Here is a 27,372-nt window from a genome sequence, read left to right on the forward strand (position 1 = left end):
AGGTAAACGGCGTTTCTGTGCACTGCAAAGGGACCCCTGACCATTAGGTCCAATCGTGGCCGACTCTGGGGTTGCGGCGCTCATCTCGCTTTACTGGCCGAGGGAGCCGGCGTACAGCTTCCGGGTCATGTGGCCAGCAGGACTAAGCCGCTTCTGGCGAATCAGAGCAGCGCACGGAAACGCCGTTTACCTTCCCGCTGGAGTGGTGCCTATTTATCTACTTGCACTTTGACGTGCTTTTGAACTGCTAGGTTGGCAGGAGCAGGGACCGAGTGACGGGAGCTCACCCCCTCATTGCAGGGATTCGAACCACCGACCCTCTGATCGGCAAGTCCTAGGCTCTGTGGTTTAACCCACAGCACCACCCGCGTCCCTATATATATGTTAGTAGAACATTATTAGCCACGTAATGCCTGTTATTGTTTAAGTCCTCCCGGGTCAGGGCCTCGATTTAAAATAAATATTCCCTCTTCAGAGCGGGAGCAGCCTCTTTGCCGATCAGGCAACTCCTGGCCCTCCAGACGTCGTTGGGAGTTGTAGTTTAGCCGCACCCGGTGGGCGCCACTTGGGTATCTCTGCCTTAGCTGAAGTCTTTCTTCTTCTTTTTAGCTCCGCTTAATATGTTGTATGACCTTAGAAAAAAGCCACTTGGGACTGGAGGGGACACTCAATCTACACAGATCCGCTTCGGGGCACTGCCAGTAATGTAAATTATGATTCGTGCGCAAAATGCTTTTTAAAACATTAAAAAAAAAAAAAGCCAACCGACGTTTTGTAGTAGGCCCAAAAGCGGACTTTTGCGCTGTGTCTGTTTTCATTTTTATCAGTCCTTTCCAAATATTTTCCCTCCGCCACAACTAGAAATTCTTTTTCTTCCCTTCATTACTAGATTGGACTACAGTTCGATGGCCCAAAGAACGACGTGTGTGTTTTTGTGTCCGTAAAAGATTTTTTACTTTTTGAATGTTGTCTTGATTTCGACAACTGATTTCGGGTGTTTTTGCACTGCTGAATCAGGAAATGGCATCCATTTCTCTCCATCAGGTCAGGTTTACTGTAAACTGAATGGTGGGCATTGATAAAGGTAAGTACACGTAAATTGCATGTTGCTTCACCATTTTTCAAACTTCAGGGCTTGAACTTCTGTTTCTTGGAACTCCTGGAATGCTCAGCGGCAGGGAGGTCTCTCTTCAGAGCCCAACAGTAGTCAGCCATCATGACTGCATCCCAGCGACCCTGATACCTGGTCTCCAGCTCTTTCATGTCCTGATGGAATCTCTCCCCCTGCTCGTCACTCATTGAACCTAGGTTCTCAGGAAACCGGTCCATATGTGAAAATAGGTAGTGCATCTTGACACTCATGTTGCAGCCCAGGTTTCTGAAAGCAGTCAGCATGTTGTTGACAAGTTCTGCGTAGTTTCTGGCCTTACTGTTGCCAAGAAAGTTCTTCCCTACCAGAACAAATGCCTTCCATGCTTCCAGTTCCACTTCGTTTCCAAACTCTGGATCTCTGATGAGCTGACAGATCTGACGACCGTCAATGATGCCAGCTTTCAACTTCTCCATGGTCAATCCTGGAAAAGCCTGGCACAAGTAAGTGAAGCAGTCAACATCCTTACTTTTGATCCCCCAACTTTATGCTTTGCCGCACCAATTTATGGAAGATTTTGAGGTTTTATGACTTCAAACTGATCCCTTTTCGACATAATCACCCAGAACTATCGGACCTGAATACTTCTTGTCATTAAAATCATTTCCAATCAAAACAATTATTCAACATGGCATTTTACCCCCACCAACTTCTTCTAAAATGCTCCACACGAGCGTACATGTGAACAAAAACATAAAAAAATGACATGTGGCCATAGCTCAAAAACTTGACCTGATTGAGCAAAACCAATGTGATTTTTGGATTCAGCGCATCAGATTCGTCCTAAATCAACTGAAAAAATGCAGACAACAAATTTGTTGTTGACCAGTGAATCGGTTCGTGATTTGGGGGTGGGGTACGGACAGGGGTTTCTTTTATAGGCTGTTTAAGTTGTGATTCTCTAACTGGCCCCCGGGACCTTGAGATGAAGCTTTGGGTAAGAAATAATAAAATAATAATGGGCTGTATTCAATTCAGTTCTAGCCCAGAGTAGTCCCACTGAAATGAGTCAGTCAACGGGTCTCCGACGGGGCAGCGAACCGATGAACGGCAAATCCGCCCCGTTCGCAGATTTCCGAAACGATTCGCAAAGGTTTGCTTTTGCAATTTTGCAAGGCTGTTCTCCGGCCGCATTTAATGCATACGGAGGCGAGGGGAAACTGCGTGTCAAAACGTCAGGGGGAAATAACATAAGGAGACATGATATCGGGGCAAGTTGCTTTGCCAGGAATGTGTGTGTCGCATGCCCAAATGTGCCGTTTTAGGAGGAAATCGCAAGTCGTGGGCCCCGCCTGCTCCCTAAAATACCACGTGTTTGCTCCTTTCTATTTTGTTGTCGTTTAGTCGTGTCCGCCTCTTCGTGACCCCCTGGACCAGAGCACGCCAGGCCCTCCTGTCTTCCACTGCCTCCTGCAGTTTGGTCAAACTCATGCTGGTAGCTTTGAGAACACTGTCCCACCATCTCGTCCTCTGTCGTCCCCTTCTCCTTGTGCCCTCCATCTTTCCCAACATCAGGGTCTTTTCCAGGGAGTCTTCTCTTCTCCTGAGGTGGCCAAAGTCTTGGAGCCTCAGCTTCAGGATCTGTCCTTCCAGCGAGCACTCAGGGCTGATTTCCTTCAGAATGGATCGGTTTGATCTTCTTGCAGTCCATGGGACTCTCAAGAGTCTCCTCCAGCACCAGAATTCAAAAGCATCCATTCTTCGGCGATCAGCCTTCTTGATGGTCCAGCTCTCACTTCCATACATCACTACTGGGAAAACCATAGCTTGAACTATACAGACCTTTGTCGGCAAGGTGATGTCTCTGCTTTTAAGATGCTTTTCTATATATAGGGTGCCTAGATTCTGCATGGACTGGTTGCACAGCAACATGGGCAAAATAACTTCAGATACCTATTAGGTCAATCAGTTGCCATGTAGATTTAAGTAAAGGTAAAGGGACCCCTGACCATTAGGTCCAGTGGTGGCCGACTCTGGGGTTGCGGCGCTCATCTCGCCTTATTGGCCGAGGGAGGCGGCGTACAGCTTCTGGATCATGTGGTCAGCAGGACTAAGCCGCTTCTTGCGAACCAGAGCAGCGCACGGAAACACTGTTCACCTTCCCGCCGGAGTGGTGCCTATTGATCTACTTGCACTTTGACATGCTTTTGAACTGCTAGGTTGGCAGGAGCAGGGACCGAGCAACGGGAGCTCACCCTGTTGCAGGGATTCGAACCGCCGACCTTCTGATCGGCAAGTCCTAGTCTCTGTGGTTTAACCCACAGTGCCACCCGCGTCCCAATGTAGCTTTTATTCAACACCAAAAAACAGCGACAATTTGTTGTTGACAAAGGACAGCTGGACATATAAAGGGCCCCATGACCTTCAGGAGCTGAGGGCCTCATCAAACCGAAATCCGGCCCTGGCCTGGGGTGGTTGGTTTGGGGGAGTTTCGGGATTTGACTCGGACCAGCCTCTGCCCACCACAGCTAAACAAAACACCAGACGACCGTTCTCTTTGTGGTTCAAAAATGGTTTGTGTTGACCTAATCCCCTTTCCTGCTGAATCTGTGAATAAATTCGGCCGCCGGCGGATGACCAGGGCAGCGGAAAGGGGGCGATTTGGCGGCTGCAGAGCTCGTGGGTGTGTGTGTCTCGCAGAATGTAGGTAAGAAAAGCGCCCCGGGTTTCTCTGCAAGCTTCCGGAAATTGCCCTCGTGCCTGCACACACACACATACAAACACAGCAAGCTTTTTAGCTTTCTATTTCGCTGGGCAGAGGGAGACGAATGTTTGTTTTTCAAGTGCAATCTTTATCGGTTTAAAATCAACATATATACACACACAAAGAAAACTTAGGTGAAGAAAAAGAGAGAGGGAATGGGGAAGGGAAAAGAGAACAAAAGGAAAACAGCACATCTCTTGCAAACAAAAAGAAAACAGCACATCATGAATACACAAAAATATCATAGCCATCAACTTCTGAGTTCCTGGATACAGGTTTTTTGTTTCCTTAATTGCTTGCCTCTGTTTTTCAGGGGGAGACAAATGTCTCAGGTGGCGGGTGCTTGGGGGGAAAGCCCCACCCTACCCCAGTTTTGTAGGGCAGAGTTCTCGGTCAGGACCACAGTTCCCAGAATTCCCTGGGAAAGAGGGGCTGGCTGTTAAACCAAGCTGGGGATCGGGGGGGATAACTTCAAACTCCAGTTCCCAGGAATCTCTAGGGGAAACTGTGACTGTTTAAGGCATGGGTAGGCAAACTAAAAGGGACGCTGTGGGTTAAACCGCAGAGCCTAGGACTCGCCGATCGGAAGGTCGGCGGTTCGAACCCCCGCAATGACGGGGTGAGCTCCCGTTGCTCGGTCCATGCTCCTGCCAACCTAGCAGTTCAAAAGCACGTCAAAGCGCAAGTAGATAAATAGGTAACGCTCCGGCGGGAAGGTAAACGGCGTTTCCGTGCGCTGCTCTGGTTCGCCAGAAGCGGCTTAGTCCTGCTGGCCACATGACCCGGAAGCTGTACACCGGCTCCCTCGGCCAGTAAAGCGAGATGAGCGCCGCAACCCCAGAGTCGGCCACGACTGGACCTAATGGCCAGGGGTCCCTTTACCTGGTTTAGCTGCCCTCACCTGGTTTAGTCGGCCAGTCGAAGCCGTTCCCAGGTGTGGCTGCTGTCTCACGCTGATGGCTTCTAGGAGCCGCAGGTGAGAGCTGAGTGCAAGTTGGGGGGCAAAGGTGGAGAAATTGACCCCAGAAGGAGCACGGCATGCCCCTGCCAGAGGTACTACCCCTCCCCTAACACCGTATATAAATGTGTGGGGCTGCCTTTGAAGGTGACCCAGAAACTGCAACTAATCCAGAATGCGGCAGCCAGACTGGGGACTGGGAGCGGCCGCTGAGACCACATAACACCGTTCCTGAAAGACCTACGCTGGCTCGCAGGACGTTTCCAGGCGCAATTCAAAGTATTATGTGTTGACCTTGAAAGCCCTAAACAGCCTCGGTCCAGTATACCTGAAGGAGTGTCTCCACCCCCATCGTCCAGCCCGGACACCAGGGTCCATCTCCCGAGGGCCTTCTGGCGGTTCCCTCCCTGCGAGAAGCGAGGTTGCAGGGAACCAGGCAGAGGGCCTTCTCGGTGGTGGCGCCCTCCCATCAGGTGTCAAGGAAATAAACAACTACCTGACTTTTAGAAGACATCTGAAGGCAGCCCTGTTTAGGGAGGCTTTTAACGTCTGACGTTTTATCGTCTTTTTAATATTCTGTTGGGAGCCGCCCAGAGCGGCCGGGGAAGCCGGATCAGCGGGGTATAAATAATAAATCATTATAATATTGTTGTGATAATAATCACACAGCCTTTCCGACGAGGCTCCATTGCAGATTTCTTAGGAAGGCGTTCCACAGCTGGCTGCACAGAATCATAAAAAAAACCCAGCCCGTGTTAAAAACAGTGGTCTGTAATAAACAGCGACGAACCGCTGGCTTCAAAAGAACACATCTATAATGAAACCTCTGGAACGAGGACCACATGAGCTCATTTCTGGTTTTACTGCCTCTTCTCATTCTTCCCAAACCCCGTCCAATTTTAGCAGCCTAAACCAGCAAAGGCTACCGTGGAAGGCCTCCCAAAACCAACAACAATAAAATATTTTTATTTTTTTAGAAAGAAAGAAAGCTCTGCTGATAATCTTCCAGCTCTGCCCGACTTGACCAGATTCCCCTGTTTCTCTTATTTCCCTCGGTCAAGACTTCGCTGTCCAAAAAGGCCTCTGAGCCAACAGGAGAGAGAGAAACGGGCTCCTATAAAGACTTGCTTTTTCCAACGCAGCTCCAGTTTCAAAGCGACCTGAGAGGAAGGACACCACCGGACCTCTGAGTCTCCTGTGTGTCCCAACCTGTGAGAAGGAGGGGGGGGGAAAGAAACCAAGTGTGCGAGGAATTCGAACCCGAGGCCGGAGAGATGGAGGGGCAGAAGGTGGAGGTTTTCCTCTGCTTGGTGCTTTTCAGCTGCGTGGCGGCTCAAGGTAAACGCCTTTTTTTCCTCCCAGTTTCCAGCCGTCGAATCGCAGGGCCACCCCGGAGGACATCTAGCCTGACCCCCTTTCGGAGCAGGAATGAGGTGGCGAGGGGGCAGAAAATAGGGGCAGAGGCGAAATGTGTCTGGTTCACAGACCCGCAAAAACGAAAAGTCCCTCCAAATCTGCCCCACTTTGAATTCCAAGATGATTCCTATAATTGGATGGTTTGACACATGGAGAAGAGATTTATTAAAATTTATATGGCAGAGTAAGAGGTCCCATATTAAATATAAGTTGACTGCCGACCTTCTGATCGGCAAGTCCGAGGCTCTGTGGTTTAACCCACATCCCCTATATAAATATATAAATTCATATAAATATAAATATAAAGTTACGTACTGATAAAAGAGAAAGGGGTGGATTTAGTCTCCCGGATCTAAAATTATATTATGAGGCACCCCCCAAAAAATAGAAATGCAATCTGGAAAATTCCCTCTTTTATTTTCTTTTGGGGGTGCATTTTGTGGGGGGGGCTGCACCCCCGTGGGCAGGGGGAAGGGTATATTTTTTTTTGCGAAAACGGCTGTACATTTGGGTTACAGCCCATTCAATCCTACCTGTTGAAATCCATAGGCTGTGTCTGTTCTTTCCGATGGGTCTACGCTGAGTAGGGCTACCGCTTGATTCGGCTCCTTATAATGGGGGGGGGGGGGAATTCCTTGTGAAAAATTTTTTCCCCATTGTGCAAAATTGCTCACAGAAAGTGTGTGTGTGTTTTTGGGGGGGTGTCGTGTGTGAATTTTGTGCAATTTGAGAAGGTGGGAGTCACACCTTCGTGGGGAGACAGAGCAAACTGAAGCTTAAGACCTGACAAGGGGGATTAATAATAATAATTATTATAATAATAATAATATTAATAATAATCTGCTCCCGACAGAATATTAAAAGCTCGATAGAGCATCAAACGTTAAAAATTTCCTGAAACAAATCCAGAAAAGGTTGGATTTGAAGCAGACTTTGGGGAGGAAAATTTCCATACAAAGGGGGGCAGATAATTTTCGTGCCCTCCCCTCCGAACCCCAACAGCTACACACAAAACTTCACCGACACCAGGGACCAAAATACTAAGGGAAATGTGTGAATGTTGAGTCTGAGCTGTGAAATCACGGTCTCTCCCTGAAATTCAAAGGAGCGAAGACTTTTCCTTTTCCTTTTAGAACCCACCTTATTTCTGCGGTCGTAAGATGTGGTGAACTTTTTACACCCTACGCCCTTTTAAAATGTGTATTTTGTGGGGGGGGGCGAGCTATTGGCTTGTTGTTGTTTAATTCTTATTATGTATTTTGTGGGGGGGGGGGTTATATCTTGATTTTGTTCTGTGAACCGCCCTGAGGACCACCCCCCAAAGGTATAGGGTGGTATATAAATTTAATAAGTAATAATCTACATATCTATATCTCTCTATCTCTATCTATCCATCCAGCTAGCTAGCTAGCTAGCTATCATCTATCTCTATCTCTATCTGTCTATCTCTATCTGTCTATCTATCTATCTATCTATCTATCTATCTACCTACCTATCGATAATCAATCTATCATCTATATCTAGCTATCTTTCTGTCTATCTATCAACTATCATCTATCTATCTATCATCTATCTATCTATCTATCTATATCTATCTATCTATCTATCTATCTATCTATCTATCATCTCTCTCTCTCTCTCTCTCTCTCTCTCTCTCTCTCTCTCCATCTATCCTCTATCTATCTATCTATCATGTATCTATCATGTATCTATCATGTATCTATCATCTATCAATCTATCTATCTATCTATCTATCTATCTATCTATCTAATCTATCCTCTATCTATATCTATCTCTATCTATCATCTATCTATCTATCTATCTATCTATCTATCTATCTATATCTATCATCTATCTATCATCTATCTCTATCTATCATCGATCTATCTATGTAATTACACACACACACACACACACACACACACACACACACACGCATTGTGTTTAATTGCTGTATAACCTGCCCTGGGACCTCAGGGCAAAGGGCAGGGAATTATCACAGAACTTCATCATACCATCTTTGAGTTTTGTCGCATACAGGATTCGAACCTGCAACCTTGGCATTAACCGTGCCTTAACCCAGTGTTTCTTGACCTTTTCGTGGCCCCCTTTCCGACCTCGTTTCCTCTCCCCCCCCCCCCCCGGTCCTACCAGCAGAAAGCTAGCTATTTTGCTTGTAAATAGAAGCTTTACTGATAATTTTTATAGTTATATAATTTCGCCTGCGGCCCCAGTGGAATATCTGGGTGTTTGCGGGGGGCCATATAGCTGAGAAACACTGCTCTAACCAACTCAGCTGTCCAGACTAGATCTGAATGCTAAAAGAGACCCAAAGTGTCATTTATTCTAACCCCCTGCAGAATAATAATAATAATAATAATAATAATAATAATATGAATAAATTGAGGGGGAAGGGGAGTTCTCTGCCTCCCCATAATACTGGGGTCATGTGATGAAATCCTCGGGCAATAGATTCATCCCAGACTGATGGAAGGACTTTGTGGATCGGTGGAACTCCTTGCCACTTGAAGTGACAATGAGAGCCTTCAAGGCAGCCGGCTTTTTTAAAAAAGGGGTTTAAATCATAGAATAGAATAGTTGGATGGGAGCGCAAGGGTCATTCAGTCCAACCCCCTGCAAAGCAGGGATCTCTTGCCCAAAGTGGGGCTGATTCGAACCCGCAACCCGCAAGATTAAGAGCCTCACGCCCTCTACTTTTCAGGGAGGGGAAATGGGTCCGTTTGTGTGTTTGCTCCCAGCACAAATCTCAGTCACGCAGAGAGCTTTGCCTTCAAAGTTTAAATCGGCATTTCCGTTCCGATATCAGCGCAATTTCCTTCTGATGTGAGTCTGGTCAATGCCCAGCGCAATGCAGGAATTATTCTGAATTATTCCTTTCGTCTCCTCTGGGAATATAGAAGAGGATAAGAATATTTGCATCAGCCACTAGCCAACAAAATTAAACGTACTGAAGATGGAGGTAAAAAACTATAGAAAACACATTTTGGGGGGGGGGGTGTTTTGCATCTATAACCAAATAATAGATCTTATTCTACTCGCCCCTGCTAAAAACCTTGCAGTTTTTGCTGTCGCCTGATCGTCTTGCTCTGCTAAAAGAAAAGACTCGGTGCAGGAGATATATTCCACCTCTTTTTTCTTTCTTTTTTAGCTTTCCAAAAACATGCAATCGAAAACATCCTGGGGCGAAACAGAAAAAATGGGAGGAATTTAATATATACTACTGTTCTTTACTGCCATCCCAGACCATCCCAGCCTGTCCTGATTTTATAGGGACAGTCCCAGATTGATAGAAGCCGTCCCGGTTTCTGATTTGATCCCAGTCAGATGGGTGGGTTAGTAATAATAATAATTCCCCACATACAGCTTCAATAGATGTCTACGAACTCAGATGTTAGGAGGGAGGGAGAAAATTTTCTCTAAGACCGTTAATAATAATAATAATAATAATAATAATAATAATAATAATTTATACCCCACCCATCTGGCTGGGTCTCCCCAGCCACTCTGGGCAGCTTACAGCACATACAAAAATTCAGCAAAACTTCTGGGTTTTCAGCGTTTGAGAACCAAGGCGTTTGAGAACCAAGGCGTTTGAGAACCAAGGCGTTTCAGAACCAAGGCGTTTCAGAACCAAGGCGTTTCAGAACCAAGGTATCACTGTTCTCTTAAACGGGAACGACGAAAACATACATAATCGTGGGCGCAAGCCTTGCAGTTCCACAGGTCTCTTTGAACGGGCTTTTGCACATTTCCCAACAGATCCACCGGCGAAGAACGAATCGCGCCCAGCCAAGGATCAGAAGAAGAGAGAGGGCGCCCGTTCGAGTTTCGACGCGGGAATGGTTGGTAGGTCATTTTGTCCTAGAAATACGGATTTATCTCTGAGGGTTTGGGGGGGGGAAGGCCGGAGAAGATTTTGCAAGAAACAAACAGACTGTTCTGTCTCGCCGTTGCACCCGATTCCTCCTTAAAGGGGTAAAGGGACCCCTGACCATTAGGTCCAGTTGCAGACGACTCTGGGGTTGCGGCGCTCATCTCGCTTTACTGGCCAAGGGAGCCGGTGTACAGCTTCCGGGTCATGTGGCCAGCAGGACTAAGCTGCTTCTGGCGAACCAGAGCAGCGCACGGAAACGCTGTTGACCTTCCCGCTGGAGTGATACCTATTTATCTACTTGCACTTTGACGTGCTTTTGAACTGCTAGGTTGGCAGGAGCAGGGACCGAGCAACGGGAGCTCACCCCGTCGTGGGGATTCGAACCGCCGACCTTCTGATCGGCAAGCCCTAGGCTCTGTGGTTTAACCCACAGCGCCACCCATGTCCTTAAATTTGGTTTAATCTGATGCCTTTTCCAGCTCAATTTCCACTGCTACAGTTGCCCCCGGATGCCCGTTCCACCTTTCTTAGAACCTAGACCTTGGAACTACCTGCCTCTTGACGTCAGGCGGGCGACTTCGCCGTCTCCTTTTTCGGTGCCTGCTAAAAACATTGCGGTTTACACAAGCCTGCCAAGATACTTGGGACGCAGGTGGCTCTGTGTGGCCTCTTTGTGACCCCCTGGACCAGAGCACGCCAAGCCCTCCTGTCTTCCACTGCCTCCCGCAGTTTGGTCAAACTCATGCTGGCAGCTTCGAGAACACTGTCCCACCATCTCATCCTCTGTCGTCCCCTTCTCCTTGCGCCCTCCACCTTCCCCAACATCAGGGTCTTTTCCAGGGAGTCTTCTCTTCTCATGAGGTGGAGCCTCAGCTTCAGGATCTGTCCTTCCAGTGAGCACTCAGGGCTGATTTCTTTCCAAATGGAGAGGTTGGATCTTCTTGCAGTCCATGGGACTCTCAAGAGTTTCCTCCAGCACCACAATTCAAAAGCATCCATTCTTCGGCTATCAGCCTTCTTTATGGTCCAGCTCTCACTTCCATACATCACGACGGGGAAAACCACAGCTTGAACTATACGGACCTTTGTCGACAAGGTGATGTCTCTGCTTTTGAAGATGCTGTCTAGGTTTGTCATTGCTTTTCTCCCAAGAAGCAGGCGTCTTTTAATTTCGTGGCTGCTGTCACCATCTGCAGTGATCATGGAGCCCAAGAAAGTAAAATCTCTCACTGCCTCCATTTCTTCCCCTTCTATTTGCCAGGAGGTGATGGGACCAGTGGCCATGATCTTCGTTTTTTTGATGTTGAGCTTCAGACCATATTTTGTGCTCTCCTCTTTCACCCTCATTAAAAGGTTCTTTGATTCCTCCTCACCGCTGTACATAAATCCAGCGTCGGGGTGTGTGTGTGTGAGATGGAGGAGGCCTCCCCAGTTCAGAGGTGGGTGCACCGGCCTCTGCTAAACCCCAGCTCTCCTTTGCAGGAGAATGGACCTCGTGGTTCAACGTGGACCACCCGGGAGGCGAAGGCGATTTTGAGACCCTTGAAGCCATCCGCTTCTATTACCCGGATCGCGTCTGCGCCCAGCCCTCCGCCATCCAAGCCCGGACCACTGAATGGGAGCTGCCGGAAGAAGTTCGGGAGGTGGTTCACTCCAGCCCCCAAGAAGGCTTCCGGTGCCACAACCAGGAGCAGCCCGGAGGAAAGACGTGCTCCAACTACCACGTCCGGTTCCTCTGTCCACCAGGTGAGAGCGGTAAGGTGGCCAGCCCTTGCAGGCAGGATCGCTCACCTGTCAATCATGGTGACATCGCGGCGACATCTTGCGATGGTCGCCAGGGCTTCGAAGCACCCCGGGGTGCAAAAGGAATGCGTCGTGCTTACTGGCATCACCGGGCTCCTCTTCAGACCAGACCAGGTCTTGTTCTCCCGCCTTTCACTGAGCCCTGGAGATCGAGGTTAATTGGGAGAGGGAGGAGGGAAGGGCAGACACCATCCCCTCCAACGTTTCTCCCCTGAAAATAGGGACGTCCTATTCCATCCCCTCCAACGTTTCTCCCCTGAAAATAGGGACGTCCTATTCCATCCCCTCCAACGTTTCTCCTGTGAAAATAGGGACGTCCTATTCCATCCCCTCCAACGTTTCTCCCCTGAAAATAGGGACGTCCTATTCCATCCCCTCCAACATTTCTCCCCTGAAAATAGGGACGTCCTATTCCATCCCCTCCAACGTTTCTCCTGTGAAAATAGGGACGTCCTATTCCATCCCCTCCAACGTTTCTCCCCTGAAAATAGGGACGTCCTATTCCATCCCCTCCAACGTTTCTCCCCTGAAAATAGGGACGTCCTATTCCATCCCCTCCAACGTTTCTCCCATGAAAATAGGGACGTCCTATTCCATCCCCTCCAACGTTTCTCCCCTGAAAATAGGGACGTCCTATTCCATCCCCTCCATCGTTTCTCCCCTGAAAATAGGGACGTCCTATTCCATCCCCTCCAACGTTTCTCCCATGAAAATAAGGACATCCTATTCCATCCCCTCCAACGTCTCTCCCATGAAAATAGGGACGTCCTATTCCATCCCCTCCAACGTCTCTCCCATGAAAATAGGGACGTCCTATTCCATCCCCTCCAACGTTTCTCCCCTGAAAATAGGGACGTCCTATTCCTTCCCCCCAACGTTTCTCCCCTGAAAATAGGGACGTCCCAAGTAAAAGTGCGGTCAAAATTCCGGGATCGCCTCAGAAACTGGGACGGCTTCTGTAAACCCTGTAAAACAGGGATGCTCAGAGAGTGCAAGACATCTCCAGAGAATGCATGTCGTAATTTGCACCTGGATCCCGCCGGGCTGACGCTTGCAGACTTCTTGCTCAGTTTCTTCATAATAAAAAATAAAAATTAAACACACTACCTGGGGAATCAAACCCTCCAACTTGAGACTTCAGGAAGGTCTTTTTTGCCTGGGGATTGTTCCGACAGCCGGATAGAGAGACCTGGGCTGAATTTAGGATTCCTAACTCCATATTTTAAAAAAGCAATTGCGTTTTAAAGATGTTTTCCCCATGCTAAATATCCTTTCTGCCTTCTTCTCTCCCCTCCTGGCTTCACATCGCTTTGAAAGATCCCACGGACTGGTTGGGGTGGTCAACGTGGTCTTCCTGGAGCTCCTGTTCACGGACAGCCTGCGGAACGAACGGCGTCCAAACCAGGCACCGGACTTGCTTGAACGGCTCTGTTCCGGCCCTGGGGAAGCTGACTGAGTGCGCTGGAAAATCTGCTGAGCGTCGGGTGTGCAGCAACGAACCTTGCCGAGGTAACGAGTGCGAATCCTGGGGTTGGTTGCCGCTGGGCTGGGCCGCGTTTGTTGTGGGCGTTCTGCACCCAAAGCAGCTAGGCTCCTGCCCCATGCTTCATTCTCTTAACTCCTTGCCTTTGGTCCTTGCCTATCCACCACACCGTCCAACATTTCTCCAATGAAAATAGAGGCATCCTATACCCTCCAACGTTTCTCCCGTGAGAACAGGGACGTCCTATTCCATCCCCTCCAAATTTCTCCCCTGAAAATAGGGACGTCCTATTCCATCCCCTCCAACGTTTCTCCCATGAAAATAGGGACATCCTTTGCCATCCCCTCCAAATTTCTCCCGTAAAAAGAGGGACGTCTTGTTCCATCCCCTCCAACGTTTCTCCAATGAAAATAGGGACGTCCTATTCCATCCCCTCCAACGTTTCTCCCGTGAAAATAGGGACGTCCTATTCCATCCCCTCCAATGTTTCTCCTGTGAAAAGAGGGACGTCCTATTCCATCCCCTCCAACGTTTCTCCCTTAAAAATAGGGATGTCCTATTCCATCCCCTCCAACGTTTCTCCCCTGAAAATAGGGATGTCCTATTCCATCCCCTCCAACGTTTCTCCCTTAAAAATAGGGACGTCCTATTCCATCCCCTCCAACGTTTCTCCCCTGAAAATAGGGACGTCCTAAGGAAAATTGGGACCAAGTCAGAAACCGGGACGGCTTCTGTCAATCCAGGGAAATAGGGACACTCAGATGTTCTGCACCTCCTTCTGGAATTTACAAAAGTCCAAGGAACAGGCGAGGCAATTGTTTGGGAAACGGAGACACAGGTCCGTCCGTCCCCCTCTTCCCAATGGGGTCAGCCCATCACCGAGGAAAAATTTCAGGAATGCTGTAGTTGGTCTCCAAAAGGGCCTCTAAAGGCCTGTTGTTGTTTTTTTATAGACAGAGTTATTTTTTTAATGAACCTCACTCCCGCCAACGCAAGATGCCAAGTACTTTCTCAGTCGTGCTTTGAACATTCTTGCTGAGACGGGAGAGTCATCCGATCTCCTTTTTCTCCTTGTTTTGCCTGGAAAAAGGAGGGCAGCCTCTACAAATACTCTTTTTCTCTCGGTTTTTCGCTGAGGGCTGGCAAACCCTCTGCAATTCTTCCCTCTCAAGCTCTTCCAAAACAGCAGCTGAATGTTTTCCCCCGAGGTTTCGCGATGGAAATAGCAGAGGCGTGAGACAGGTCCGTGCCCTGCGCCGTGGCAGGAGAGCAGGAATTTAAAAGCTTGAAGGGGGTCCTCCGTCCTGGGGAGTCATCCAGTCTGACCCACTGCAATATCAGCTAAATAATCCCCAGCAGAACCAGCTGATGTCTTGGGCAATTGGCGGAGACCTGGACCAAAGGGTTTGGGCCTGATTCTGACCGCAGGCCAGAGATTTCCGCCCCCCTCTTCTCTGCATACATGATACTCCCCCGCCCCGCCCCCCCGGTGGGGTAGTTTGGCCGGTGCCAGATTTATATATAAGCTAAATAAGCATCTTAAAAAGCAGATACATCACCTTGCCAACAAAGGTCCGTATAGTTCAAGCTCTGGTTTTCCCAGTAGTGATGTATGGAAGTGAGAGCTGGACCATAAAGAAGGCCGATCGCTGAAGAATGGATGCTTTTGGATTCTGGTGCTGGAGGAGACTCTGGAGAGTCCCATGGACTGCAAGAAGATCAAACCTCTCCATTCGGAAGGAAATCAGCCCTGAGTGCTCACTGGAAGGACAGATCCTGAAGCTGAGGCTCCAAGACTTTGGCCACCTCATGAGAAGAGAAGACTCCCTGGAAAAGACCCTGATGTTGGGAAAGATGGAGGGCACAAGGAGAAGGGGACGATAGAGGATGAGATGGTGGGACAGTGTTCTCCAAGTGACCAGCATGAGTTTGACCAAACTGGGGGAGGCAGTGGAACTATACGGACCTTTGTTGGCAAGGTGATGTCTCTGCTTTTTAGCGTACCTCTTTTTTTGTGCGGAAGTGGGTTCTAACCCTGCGTCTTCCGCCCCCGCAGAGCCCCATTGGAGCAACTGGGGGGCCTGGAGCCCCTGCTCAAAGACCTGCGGCGGCGGAGGGAAGAGGGTCCGTCGGCGGAGCTGCCCAAAGTCCAAGCTCATCCGCTGCCCCGGCCGTCCCTCGGAGGTGCAGAAATGTTCGCTGTCACCCTGTCCAGGTACCAAACCTCTCTCTCTGCTCCTCTGGCAAAGTTTCTCTGCACCTGGTCAGGTATCCCCATCCTAGCACCTGCCCTTATCCTCTCCCTCTGCTTTTCCCTCCCTCCCTCCCTCCCACCCACCCATCATCCCCCCTCCGTTTCTTTTACCATCACTTACCTACCTACCTAATTACATTACATACACCATCGCTTCCTTCAGATCTTTGGTGACTGGCCTCCTTCCATCCACCATCGCTTACTTACTTCTGCCATCACTGGCCTCCTTCTGTCCATCACTTATTTTCTCTTTCTTTCTTTCTTTCTTTCTTTCTTTCTTTCTTTCTTCTGCCATCACTTCCCTCCCTCCTTCCTTCCATCCATCGCTTGTTTACTTACATTTGTCATCACTTGCCTCCTTCCATCACTTATTTTCTTTCTTTCTTTCTTTCTTTCTTTCTTTCTTTCTTTCTTTCTTTCTTTCTTTCTTTTTCTTTCTTTCTTCTGCCATCACTTCCCTCCTTCCATCCATCACTTATTTACTTACTTTTGCCATCACTTACCTCCTTCCATTACTTATTTTCTATCTTTATTTCTTCTGCCATCACTTGCTCTCACCGGTGGCCAAATCTGATGTCCCCAAAGCACGACATTGCCCTCCCGCTGCAAGCGAATGAGGCGATGACAAGGCTTTCAAGTTTCCTCCTAACTCTACAATTCTCTGGCTCTGTGTTTCCAGCTTGCCAGCTCAACTGTGATGTGGGCTTCCCCAGCAAGGACTGTACGAGTTGCACCTGCCCCAATCACACCGTCCTGGGCACCGTACGGAGCACGAAGGGAGTGGCCCTCGCCGGCGCCCAGATCTTTCTCCAGGACCGGCCCCTGGCCCTGCTGGCCAAGAGCAACCGGCGCGGCCAATTCACCGTCCGAGGCATCTGTGCCGGGAGCGGGGTCAACGTCAGCGCAAAGCTCGAGAGGTTTGCCCAAGGCAGCAGCCCGGCGATCGCCAACAGCTCTCGGACATCTGTGGTGGATCTAGTCCTCCATCGACTAGGTAACAAGGCGGACTCCGATTCTTTAGCTGCATTGAGATAATCATCATCATCATCATTCTTTATTACGGTCCAGAGACCCAACAAATCGTTGCAAAGCAATGCACAATTCAAACAGCCTACCTCCAGGTTAGGGACGCGGGTGGCGCTGCGGGTTCAACCACAGAGCCTAGGACTTGCCGATCAGAAGGTCGGCGGTTCGAATCCCCGCAACGGAGTGAGCTCCCGTTGCTCGGTCCCTGCTCCTGCCCACCTAGCAGTTCAAAAGCACCTCAAAGTGCAACTAGATAAATAGGTACCACTGCGGCGGGAAGGTAAACAGCGTTTCCGTGCGCTGCTCTGGTTCGCCAGAAGCGGCTTAGTCCTGCTGGCCACATGACCCGGAAGCTGTACGCCGGTTCCCTCGGCCAATAAAGTGAGATGAGCATCGCAACCCCAGAGTCGGCCACGACTGGACCTAATGGTCAGGGGTCCCTTTACCTCCATATATAACCATACAACCTTAACTCCAGGTTAAACAAGCATTTTGTTCAAAAGATAGGGATCATTGGTTCTTGCAAGCACCGATAAAAACTTTGCCACTGCTAATGTTCTAGCGTTTGTCCGGTCTTCCAATAGGAGCCTGACATAGTGATCCTCTGATTTTCCCAGGAAAGGTACCAGCAAGGGTAGTATCAGTTCAGCCCTGGCTTGCTTGTATTTCGCACAGTGCAACAAAATATGTTTTATGGAATCAATGTCTTGAGCACATGAGCAAAGTCTGTCCTGGTAGGGAACTCCTCTCAACACTGCAGAAGGAAAGACGTTTAGTCTGGCTTTGGTGAAAAGCCTTTGATAATTTGGTACTGTCAGGTTTTTAATGTAAGGTGTTAAGTTAAAGACATGCCCATATTGTACTCCTACTGCCAGCGGACTACAGACTGTGTGTGATCAAGATCGCAAGTCACTGTGTGCATTAGCCCATAATCTTTGCTTTAACATCTTTAGGGCGCCTTCATAACCCAGGTAATACAGTTGGTAATAATAATAATAATTTATTTATACCCCGCCTATCTGGTTTCCCCAGCTACTCTAGGCGGCTCCCAACAGAATACTAAAAACACGATAAAACGTCAAACAGTAAAAGCTTCCTAAGAAATCTGCAATGGGGCCTCGTTGGAAATACTGTGTGGTTATTATCACAATAATAATATTATAATAATTTATTATTTATACCCCGCCAATCCGGCCGGGTTTCCCCAGCTACTCTAGGTGGCTCCCAACAGAATACTAAAAACACGATAAAACACCAAACGTTAAAAGCTTCCCTAAAGAGGGCTGCTTTCAGATGTCTTCTAAAAGTCAGATAGTTGCTTATTTCCTTGACATCTGGCGGGAGGGCGTTCCACAGGGTGGGCGCCACCACCGAGAAGGCCCTGTGCCTGGTTTCCTGTAACCTCGCTTCTCGCAGGGAGGGAACCGCCAGAAGGCCCTCGGAGCTGGACCTCAGTGTCTGGGCTGAACGATGGGGGTGGAGACGCTCCTTCAGGTATACTGGGCCGTTCAGGGCTTTCAAGGTCAGCACCAACACTTTGAATTGTGCTCAGAAACGTCCTGGGAGCCAATGTAGGTCTTTCAGGACCGGTGTTATATGGTCCCGGCGGCCGCTCCCAGTCCCCCGTCTGGCTGCCGCATTCTGGATTAGTTGCAGTTTCCGGGTCACCTTTAAAGGAGCGCCTTTTTAAAAAGGCAGGTCATTTATTTATTTATTTATCTATCCATCCTGATTTTATACTACTTCTCTTCCCCCCCCCTTGCCCCCCCACCCGGTCCATTCCCGGCAGAAAAACCTTACATGGTGTCCCATCCGGAAGAGAAAGTCAGGACAGTTGGACAAAGCGTACGGTTTTGCTGCAGAGCGCAGGGTATTCCGGAGCCAATGAAGTATTACTGGTGAGTGGCTGGGATCAGGGCCCGTTGCTGGAGAAGGAGGAGGAGGACGGGCTCCTTTCAAAAACACACACACACTCTCTCTAATATCAAACAATTCATACGCCGCTTAGCTCCAATAGCCTCTGCGCTGCTTACAAAGATTGTTATTGTTGTTGAGTCGTTTAGTCGTGTCCGCCTCTTTGTGACCCCCTGGACCAGAGCACGCCAGGCCCTCCTGTCTTCCACTGCTTCCCGCAGTTTGGTCAAACTCATGTTCGTAGCTTCGAGAACACTGTCCCACCATCTCGTCCTCTGTCGTCCCCTTCTCCTTGCGCCCTCCATCTTTCCCAACATCAGGGTCTTTTCCAGGGAGTCTTCTCTTCTCATGAGGTGGCCAAAGTCTTGGAGTCTCAGCTTCAGGATCTGTCCTTCCAGTGAGCACTCAGGGCTGATTTCATTGCACAAAAAGAGATGAATCGAGTCAAAACGATGAAATCAAGCATCAATTAAAATTCCTGCTGGAATAAAGAAAAAAGTCTTCGGGCAGAAGTTCAACAGGGAGAGGCGGCCTGTTCTGATTGGGCAGCTCTAGTGAATGATAATAATAATTTATTATTTATACCGCGCCCATCTGACTGGGTTTCCCCAGCCGCTCCAGGATGCTGCTGCAAAAATAGTAATGCCCAGACTATGAGATTAGACCCCAAAATATTAACCAAAGGCTGCTGGTGAGGTACGTAATTCAAGTTACCTCCAGAAACCAGAAGAAGCGGGATTGTTTAAACTTCCCCTCCACCCCATTTTCACCCTTATTACATCTGTCTTAATTGCCTCTGACTTCGTTGCATCTGTCTTCATTGCATCTGTCTTCACTCATCGGGGGCATAGCTGTCAACCGTCCCTTATTTGGTGGGAAAGTCCCTTATCCCAGCGCCGTGTCCCGCTGCTGTCCCTTATTGATGATGTCCCTTAAATTTCCCAGGTTTCAAAGGAAGCAGCTCCTCTCCCTCCCTCCCTGCCAGCCAGGGAGGAGGGAGGCTCCAACTGTGTTCCTTGGCTGCGTTGCTCACCCAATAAGGAGTCTAAGAACGACTGGGGGGTGGCGCTTGCATGCCTTGTGCCAATCAAATCGGCCGCGTTGCCTGGGGACTCGCCTTTGCTCAGCGCTTCCCAGCGGAGAGGTGACGGTGGTTTTCCTTGCTGCGTCCCCTTTGCTGGGTTGCTGTGCTGTGGGAACCACTGCTTGAGGCTTCGTTTGGCTGCTGGTTCACTAAAATCCCTTATTTTGGCTGCTGATCCCTTATTTTCGAGGCTGCTGGTCCCTTATTTTCAAATCTGTAAGTTGACAGCTATGATCAGGGAGCATCAGAGAGCTTCCAAGCTCACAAGAGCCAACAGCCAGCCAGAGGGAAAGGAGCTTACTGTTGGTTTGCAGCCCTGATCGCTCAGTCGGCCTCTGACCTCCCCCTTCCCCATTTCCTCTCTTCCTCCAGGTACCACAACGGGACCCTCCTGGACCGCAAGGTGCACAGATACGACAGCAGCTTAGTGCTGAGGGACCTGCGGCCAAATCAGGCTGGCTCATACCACTGCAAAGCCAGCAATGACCTCGGCTCCGTCAAGTCCTCCGTGGCCCAGTTGGCTGTGATAGGTGAGCTCAGGTTCCTGCTCCGAGACAAAACTTGGGCTGGGTGAGGTTCAGGCTCGATTCTTTGGAACCTGAACGTCCGACGGAGCTCCTGATTGGCTGCAGGAACTTCCTGCAGCCAATCAGAAGCCACGCTTTGGTTTCCAAATGTTTTGGAAGTCGAACGGCCTTCTGCAACGGATTACATTCGATTTCCGAGGTATCACTGTATATCGGTATATCACGATGTTTAGGTAAAGGTAAAGGGACCCCTGACCATTAGGTCCAGTCGTGGCCGACTCTGGGCCGACTCATCTCGCTTTACTGCCCGAGGGAGCAGGCGTACAGCTTCCGGGTCATGTGGCCAGCAGGACTAAGCCGCTTCTGGCGAACCAGAGCAGCGCACGGAAATGCCGTTTACCTTCCCGCCGGAGCGGTACCTATTTATCTAGTTGCACTTTGACGTGCTCTCGAACTGCTAGGTTGGCAGGAGCAGGGACCGAGCAACGGGAGCTCACCCCATTGTGGGGATTCGAACCGCCGACCCTCTGATCGGCAAGCCCTAGGCTCTGTGGTTTAACCCACAGCACCACCCGCGTCCCTCACGATGTTTAGCTGGTGATATATCACAAGCTTGGAAACCAGGTATTGCCTAGCCCTGTTCTTGAGCCACAGACCAGCTCTACCAGCTGCTAACAGATCTCTTGCTTTGGTCCTTTCCTATCGTTTCAGACCCAGGCGTCCCAGCCTGCACTGCCGAGCCAGAAGAATACCTCATCAAACTCCCCGACGAGTGTTTCCAAGAGGCGACGGGCTCCCAGTTCTACAACGTCGGCCAGTGCCCCAATGCCCGGTGTGCCGGCAGCCTTGCCGACGGACTGCAGTGCTGGGATGCCACACAGCACTGCTGCGGCACGCGTCGCATGGAAGTGCGGGAGATTCGCTGCATCGGGTATGTCCTCCCCGTGAAGGTGGTTGCGGAGTGCGGCTGCAGCTCGTGCACCCAGCCAAAAGTACTGGTCCGTGGGAAGGCTTCGGCGGCGGACGATGGTGAACCTCTGCGCTTCGGTGAGATCTACCTGGGTGCCGAGAAGATCGGCTTCACCGGTTACAAGGGCACCTTCACCATCGAGGTTCCACCGGACACGGAGAGGCTGGTGGTGAAGTTTGTGGACCGGACGCAGAAATTTGTCGAGGCCGTCAAGGTCTTCCCGTTTGACCAGCACGGTGGAGCCGTCTACCAGGACGTCAAGCTGTTAAGGAGGAAGGAGCCGGTTGACCTGCAAGCCTTGGAGACCAACGTCATCCAACTCGGAGAAGTGGCTGGAGAAGACCCCGTTGGGGAGATCGTCATCCCCTCGGGATCTTTCTTCAGGCCCGACGGGCTGCCCTACAACGGGACCGTACGGGCCAGCGTCACCTTCGTGGATCCACGGGACTTTGCCACCGTGAACGCCGCCTCCAGCGACTTGAATTTCATCAACGCCGACGGTGACCTCTCCCCTCTCCGGACTTACGGCATGTTTTCCATGGACTTCTGGGAAGAGGGCAGCAACCAGGGATTAGAGGCCAGGAGCGTGGAGGTCAAGATGGACGCCGAGCTCATCAAGATGCCGGGGCACATCCAGAAAATGAAGCTCTGGTCCCTCAACACCGTGACAGGCCTGTGGGAAGAGGAGGCCTCCTTTAAGCGGGCCACGGCAGGGCGCCGCAAACGCGAGGAGAGGGCCTTCCTGATTGGCAACCTGGAAATTCGTGAGAGGCGGCTGTTCAACCTGGACGTACCAGAGAATCGCCGCTGCTTCGTCAAGGTCCGAGCCTACATCAACGAAAAGCTCAACCCCAACGAACAACTGGAAGGAGTGGTGGTCACTCTAGTGAACCTCGAGCCCCGGCCTGGCTTTCCGTCCAACCCTCAGGCCTGGGGCCGCTTTGACAGCGTGGTGACAGGTCGCAACGGTGCGTGCCTTCCTGCCTTCTGTGACGGCCAGCAGGCCGACGCCTACACAGCCTACGTCACTGCCACGATGGGTGGGGAGGAGCTGGAGGCCGTGGCGTCCAGCCCGAAGCTCGACCCTCGCGCCGTGGGCGTTTCTCAGCCGTACCTCAACAAGCTGGGCTACCGGCGATCCGACCACGACGACCCAGCCCTCAAGAAGACGGCCTTCAAGATCAACCTCGCCAAGCCCAACCAGAACAACATTGACGAGACCAACGGTCCCATCTACCCATACCGGAACCTCAGGGATTGCGACCAGGCGCCCGTCACAGCCAACCACTTCCGCTTCTACCGGGTGGAAGTGGACAAGTATGAGTACAACGTGGTGCCCTTCAAGGAGAGCGATTTGACATCCTGGACCGGGGATTACCTCTCCTGGTGGCCCAACCCTCAGGAGTTCCGGGCTTGCTACATCAAGGTGAAGATCAACGGGCCTCAACAATACATGGTCCGGTCTCGAAACGTGGGGGGCAGCCACCCTAGGACTCGGGGGCAACTTTACGGCCTGCGGGACTCTCAGAGCGTCCGGGACCTCGAGACATATAACACATCAGCGGCTTGCGTCGAGTTTAAATGCAGCGGAATGCTGTTTGACCAAGGACTTGTCGACAGGACTTTGGTGTCCGTCATCCCGCAGGGGAGCTGCCGTCGTACGGCGGTCAACAGCTACCTGAGGGAGTACCTCGGCCGCCACCCACCTGTCGTGGAAAACAACGACACCTCAGCCTTCGCCATGCTGGCTCCCGTGGACCCGCTGGGGCACAACTACGGCATCTACACCGTGACCGACCAGAACCCGCGCCTGGCCAAGGAAATCGCCATTGGCCGCTGCTTTGACGGCACCTCGGATGGGTTCTCGCGGGAGATGAAATCTGACCAGGGTACAGCGGTCACTTTCTTTTGCCAGGAACGGCCGGTGGGGCGTAAGAGCTTCTTCCAGCGCCTGCTTGAAGCCCCCGCCCAGACGCTGACGGAGATCCGGCGTGAGATGGGAGGCAACGAACAGCTACGGGGAGCTTCTCAGGTGGTGGCGTACCCGGCGGGGTTGCGGACCGTGTTTGCGGCGCAGGCTCGTCAGACCCCCAGCCGCAGGAGGAGGGTGGGTGCTTCACAGACCGGACAGTGAGCAAGGAAAAGAACTGATGGGTCGTCTTCACATGAAACTGGCACATTCCTCATCTCTCTCAAGCTGAGTGAGGAGGTGTATCCACAAGGAAAGCTTTGTCCCGCCTCCCTCCAGATTGATGCCTCAAAACCAAGAAAGATAAACACAATCTCCTGGCCTCACGCCTGCCGTTAATCCCCAGTGTCGATTCCTTAACCCACACCCTGCCTGTGGTCTTCCCCAAGGGTGTAGTGGCAAATTGTGAAGGGCAGGGGCTCATTCTGATTGCCCCCCATATCCCTGGTCCCAAGGAGAGGGCCATAGTCGTGGCTGCCCCCCAGGAATAGCCACACCCCCAAGGAGAGCCTCTAATTGCACACACGAGGATAGCCACGCCCACAAGGAAAGCCACACCCATGGATAGAAAGCCACACCCCCACGGAGGGTCCCAAAATATAGGCAGCAGGTTCAATTCCTTACAGTGGTACCTCGGGTTAAGTACTTAATTCGTTCCGGAGGTCTGTTCTTAACCTGAAACTGTTCTTAACCTGAAGCCCCACTTTAGCTAATGGGGCCTCCTGCTGCCGCCGCGCCGGCGGAGGACGATTTCTGTTCTCATCCTGAAGCAAAGTTCTTAACCCGAGGTAATATTTCTGGGTTAGCGGAGTGTGTAACCTGAAGCGTATGTAACCTGAAGCATATGTAACCCGAGGTACCACTGTATTCACACACAGTGTACATATAGCACGATACACGGTTGATTAAGATTGGCATAACTGCCACGCAATTTGTTGTTTCCTTAGACTAAATCGCCCCAGGCCTAATAGTGTTGACTTCTGGCTGCCGTGGTTCAGCTTTAGCCAGCTAGCGTGAAGCGGAAACCCCCTCAAAGGAAAGGGGAGGCGTACCCAGCCTCTCCTCAGTTGCTTTCCTCCTCCCACTTCCCTCGCTGTTAACGTGTCGCAAACAAACTTGAAAGCCTTGTCGTCGCCTCATTCACTTGCAGTGGGAGGGCAATGTTGTGCTTGGGGACATCAGATTTGGCCACCGGTCAGAGCAAGACGCCGGACGAGATGGGTTTGATCCAGCGCTCTTCTGATGTTCTTAGGCTGACCGGTAATTTAAAACTCGGAAACCCCTGGGGAGATCTATATAGTCTTGCGGCCACCCCCCCAACCCCTGTTTGTTTGACACAGAATCGTAGAATTGTATTGCTGGGAGGGGAATCCCGAGTCCAAACCCACAACAATTCAGGCATGGAAGTTGAAGCCAGCTCCTTCATGAGGACTAGATAATTGCTTGGAGTCGAGTCAAGGAATTGAATCCTGAGCAAGCCTCTCACACACACCCCCACCCCCAGAATTCATTCTGAAAAACCTGGCTGTTATATAGACATATGTATACATATAAATAGGGATGCGGGCGGCTCTGTGGGTTAAACCACAGAGCCTAGGACTTGCCGATCAGAAGGTCGGCGGTTCGAATCCCCGCAATGACAGGGTGAGCTCCCGTTGCTCGGTCCCTGCTCCTGCCAACCTAGCAGCTCGAAAGCACATCAAAGTGCAAGTAGATAAACAGGTACCGCTCCAGCGGGAAGGTGAACGGCGTTTCCGTGCGCTGCTCTGCTTTGCCAGAAGCGGCTCAGTCCTGCTGGCCACATGACCCGGAAGCTGTACGCCGGCTCCCTCGGCCAATAAAGCGAGATGAGCACCGCAACCCCAGAGTCGGCCACGACTGGACCTAATGGTCAGGGGTCCCTTTACCTTTATACATATAAATATCTAATAAGTCAATGAATAGAAAAAAGGGGGGTTCTTTTGGAGTTCTGTTTCCGTGCCACCAGAGGACGTGCTTCTCTTCAAGTGACGATTCCCTGATTCCCAACCCCCTGGGAACTGGGATCCCAGCAATATTTAAAAATGAATGTCTCTTCTAGATACAGGGGTACCTCGGTTCTCAGACGCCGGCGAACGTTTCGGAACCCAGACACCGAAAACCTTCCATTTTCGGACACACCTCGGAAGTCGGAATGGCACTTTTTTCCATTTTCTCAATCGATTTTGCAGACTGCCCTTTGCGCCTCGGGTTTCCGGACTTTTCGGAACTCGAACGGTCTTCCGGAACAGATGACGTTCGAGAACCGAGGTAATCACTGTATAGGCATTCCTCTTTTCCTGTGTGTGGTCAGAGGTGAGGGCCTATGGACCAAAATTACCCCAGCACAAGCCCCCGTTTGACCGTCTTCCCTCTCACCTGACCCCATCTGAGAGCTCTCTTGAGCTCCACACATCCAAAGGCAAAACACACAGGGTTAGGCTGTCATTCACAAACTGCCCCACCTGCGGATCGTTGGATATCCTTATTTTTTTAAAAAATAACTTTGATTAGAGTATTAAAAAAAGAATACAGATCTTATTACCAAATATACCCCCCCCAAAAAAAACAACAACAACAACATTAAATATTTTATCGAAAGGAGAAGAAGAGGAGAGAAAGAGTAAGGAAGATAAAAGGAATTACCGTTTTTTTTGCTCTATAAGACTCACTTTTCCCCTCCTAAAAAGTAAGGGGAAATGTGTGTGCGTCTTATGGAGTGAATGCAGGCTGCGCAGCTATCCCAGAAGCCAGAACAGCAAGAGCGATCGCTGCGTTCGCTGTGCAGCGATCCCTCTTGCTGTTCTGGCTTCTGAGATTCAGAATATTTTGTTTCTTGTTTTCCTCCTCCAAAAACTAGGTGCATCTTGTGCATCTTATAGAGCGAAAAATACGGTAAGTTAAAGAGTAAATATATTTTAATTTAAGGTTATCTGTACAGTGGTACCTCTGGTTGCGAAGGGGATCCGTTCAGAAGTCCAGTTCGCAACATGAGCAGAACGTGACCCGCGTATGCGCGGATTGCGATTCGCCACTTCTGCGCATGCGCTGACGTCATTTTGCACACCTGCGCATGCACAAGCGGCGAAACCCGGAAGTAACCCTTTCCGTTACTTCCGGGTCGCCGCGGGACGTATCCTGAAAGACGTAACATAATCGTTGAGGGTTGCGGGAAGGATGGGAGAAGCAGAGGGGTCAGGGCTGTTGACCCGATATTCGCCAGGGCTACCCTTGGGATCTTATGAGAAGCTATTCCCATTACGCGTGTTCCCCCCATGAGACGCCCCTCTTTCACAGTGGGTCACATAAACAGCAACTTTATATATATATATATATATGTAAAGGAGATGCGTTATTTATTGCCAAAATATATGACTGTGTTTTCACCAGCGCTGTGGCCTTGCGTCTGATTTCACTTCCGCACAGCCCACCAGGGCCGGATTTAGGTTTGCCGAGGGCCTCAGCTCCTGAAGGTAACGGGGCCCTTTATATGTCCAGCTGTCCTTTGTCAACAACAAATGGCCGCTGTTTTTGGTGTTGAATATATGCTATATGGTAACTTACGGACATAATAGGCATCAAAAGCCATTTAGGGACATGTGGTCTAAACCACGGAGCCTCTTGGGCTTGCTGATCGGAAGGTCGGCGGTTTGAATCCCCGCAATGACGGGGTGAGCTCCTGTCGCTCGGTCCCTGCTCCTGCCCACCTAGCAGTTCGAAAGCACGTCAAAAGTGCAAGTAGATAAATAGGTACCGCTCCGGCGGGAAGGTAAACGGCGTTTCCGTGCGCTGCTCTGGTTCGCCAGAAGTGGCTTAGTCCTGCTGGCCACATGACCCGGAAGCTATACGCCGGCTCCCTCGGCCAGTAACCTAGCAGTTTGAAAGCACGCCGGCACAAGTAGATAAATAGGTACCACTCCAGCGGGAAGGTAAACGGCGTTTCCATGCGTTCTGGTTTCCATCACGGCATCCCATTGCACCAGAAACAGTTTAGTACTGCTGGCCACACGACCTGGAAAGCTGTCTGTGGACAAACGCCGGCTCCCTCGGCCCGAAAGCGAGATGAGCGCCACAACCCCATAGTCGCCTTTGACTGGACTTAACCGTCCAGGGGTCCTTTACTTTACTTACTAAATCTAGATCCCGGTGAGGGTTTGCCAAGCATGCCTCCCTCTTAGCACATTTCTCCCTTGCATCCTGA

At 50.5% G+C, this 27,372-nt stretch overlaps 2 protein-coding genes across 3 annotated transcripts in view; both read left to right on the plus strand.

Annotated features, from left to right (window-relative positions):
- Positions 1 to 27,372, plus strand: part of RNF126 (ring finger protein 126) — a 767,042-nt gene that overhangs the window by 225,248 nt on the left and 514,422 nt on the right. The gene's annotated exons all lie outside the window — the stretch shown is intronic.
- CILP2 (cartilage intermediate layer protein 2) lies at positions 5,554 to 25,772 on the plus strand. Of its 2 annotated transcripts, XM_083594377.1 has the most exons (10): positions 5,554 to 6,150; positions 10,009 to 10,095; positions 11,606 to 11,869; positions 13,244 to 13,435; positions 15,466 to 15,624; positions 16,343 to 16,657; positions 18,479 to 18,587; positions 20,060 to 20,217; positions 20,926 to 22,070; positions 22,113 to 25,772. In XM_083594377.1, exons 1-10 carry the CDS (start codon positions 6,087 to 6,089, stop codon positions 23,316 to 23,318), a joined length of 3,699 nt encoding a protein of 1,232 aa, XP_083450503.1. In that variant the 5' UTR covers positions 5,554 to 6,086; the 3' UTR covers positions 23,319 to 25,772. The 2 variants fall into 2 exon arrangements, with proteins under 2 accessions (XP_083450503.1, XP_083450502.1); XM_083594376.1 differs by having other exon boundaries at positions 20,926 to 25,772.

Source organism: Podarcis filfolensis, assembly GCF_964270895.1.
Source record: "Podarcis filfolensis genome assembly, chromosome: 18".
In the NCBI taxonomy this organism is placed as follows: domain Eukaryota; kingdom Metazoa; phylum Chordata; class Lepidosauria; order Squamata; family Lacertidae; genus Podarcis; species Podarcis filfolensis.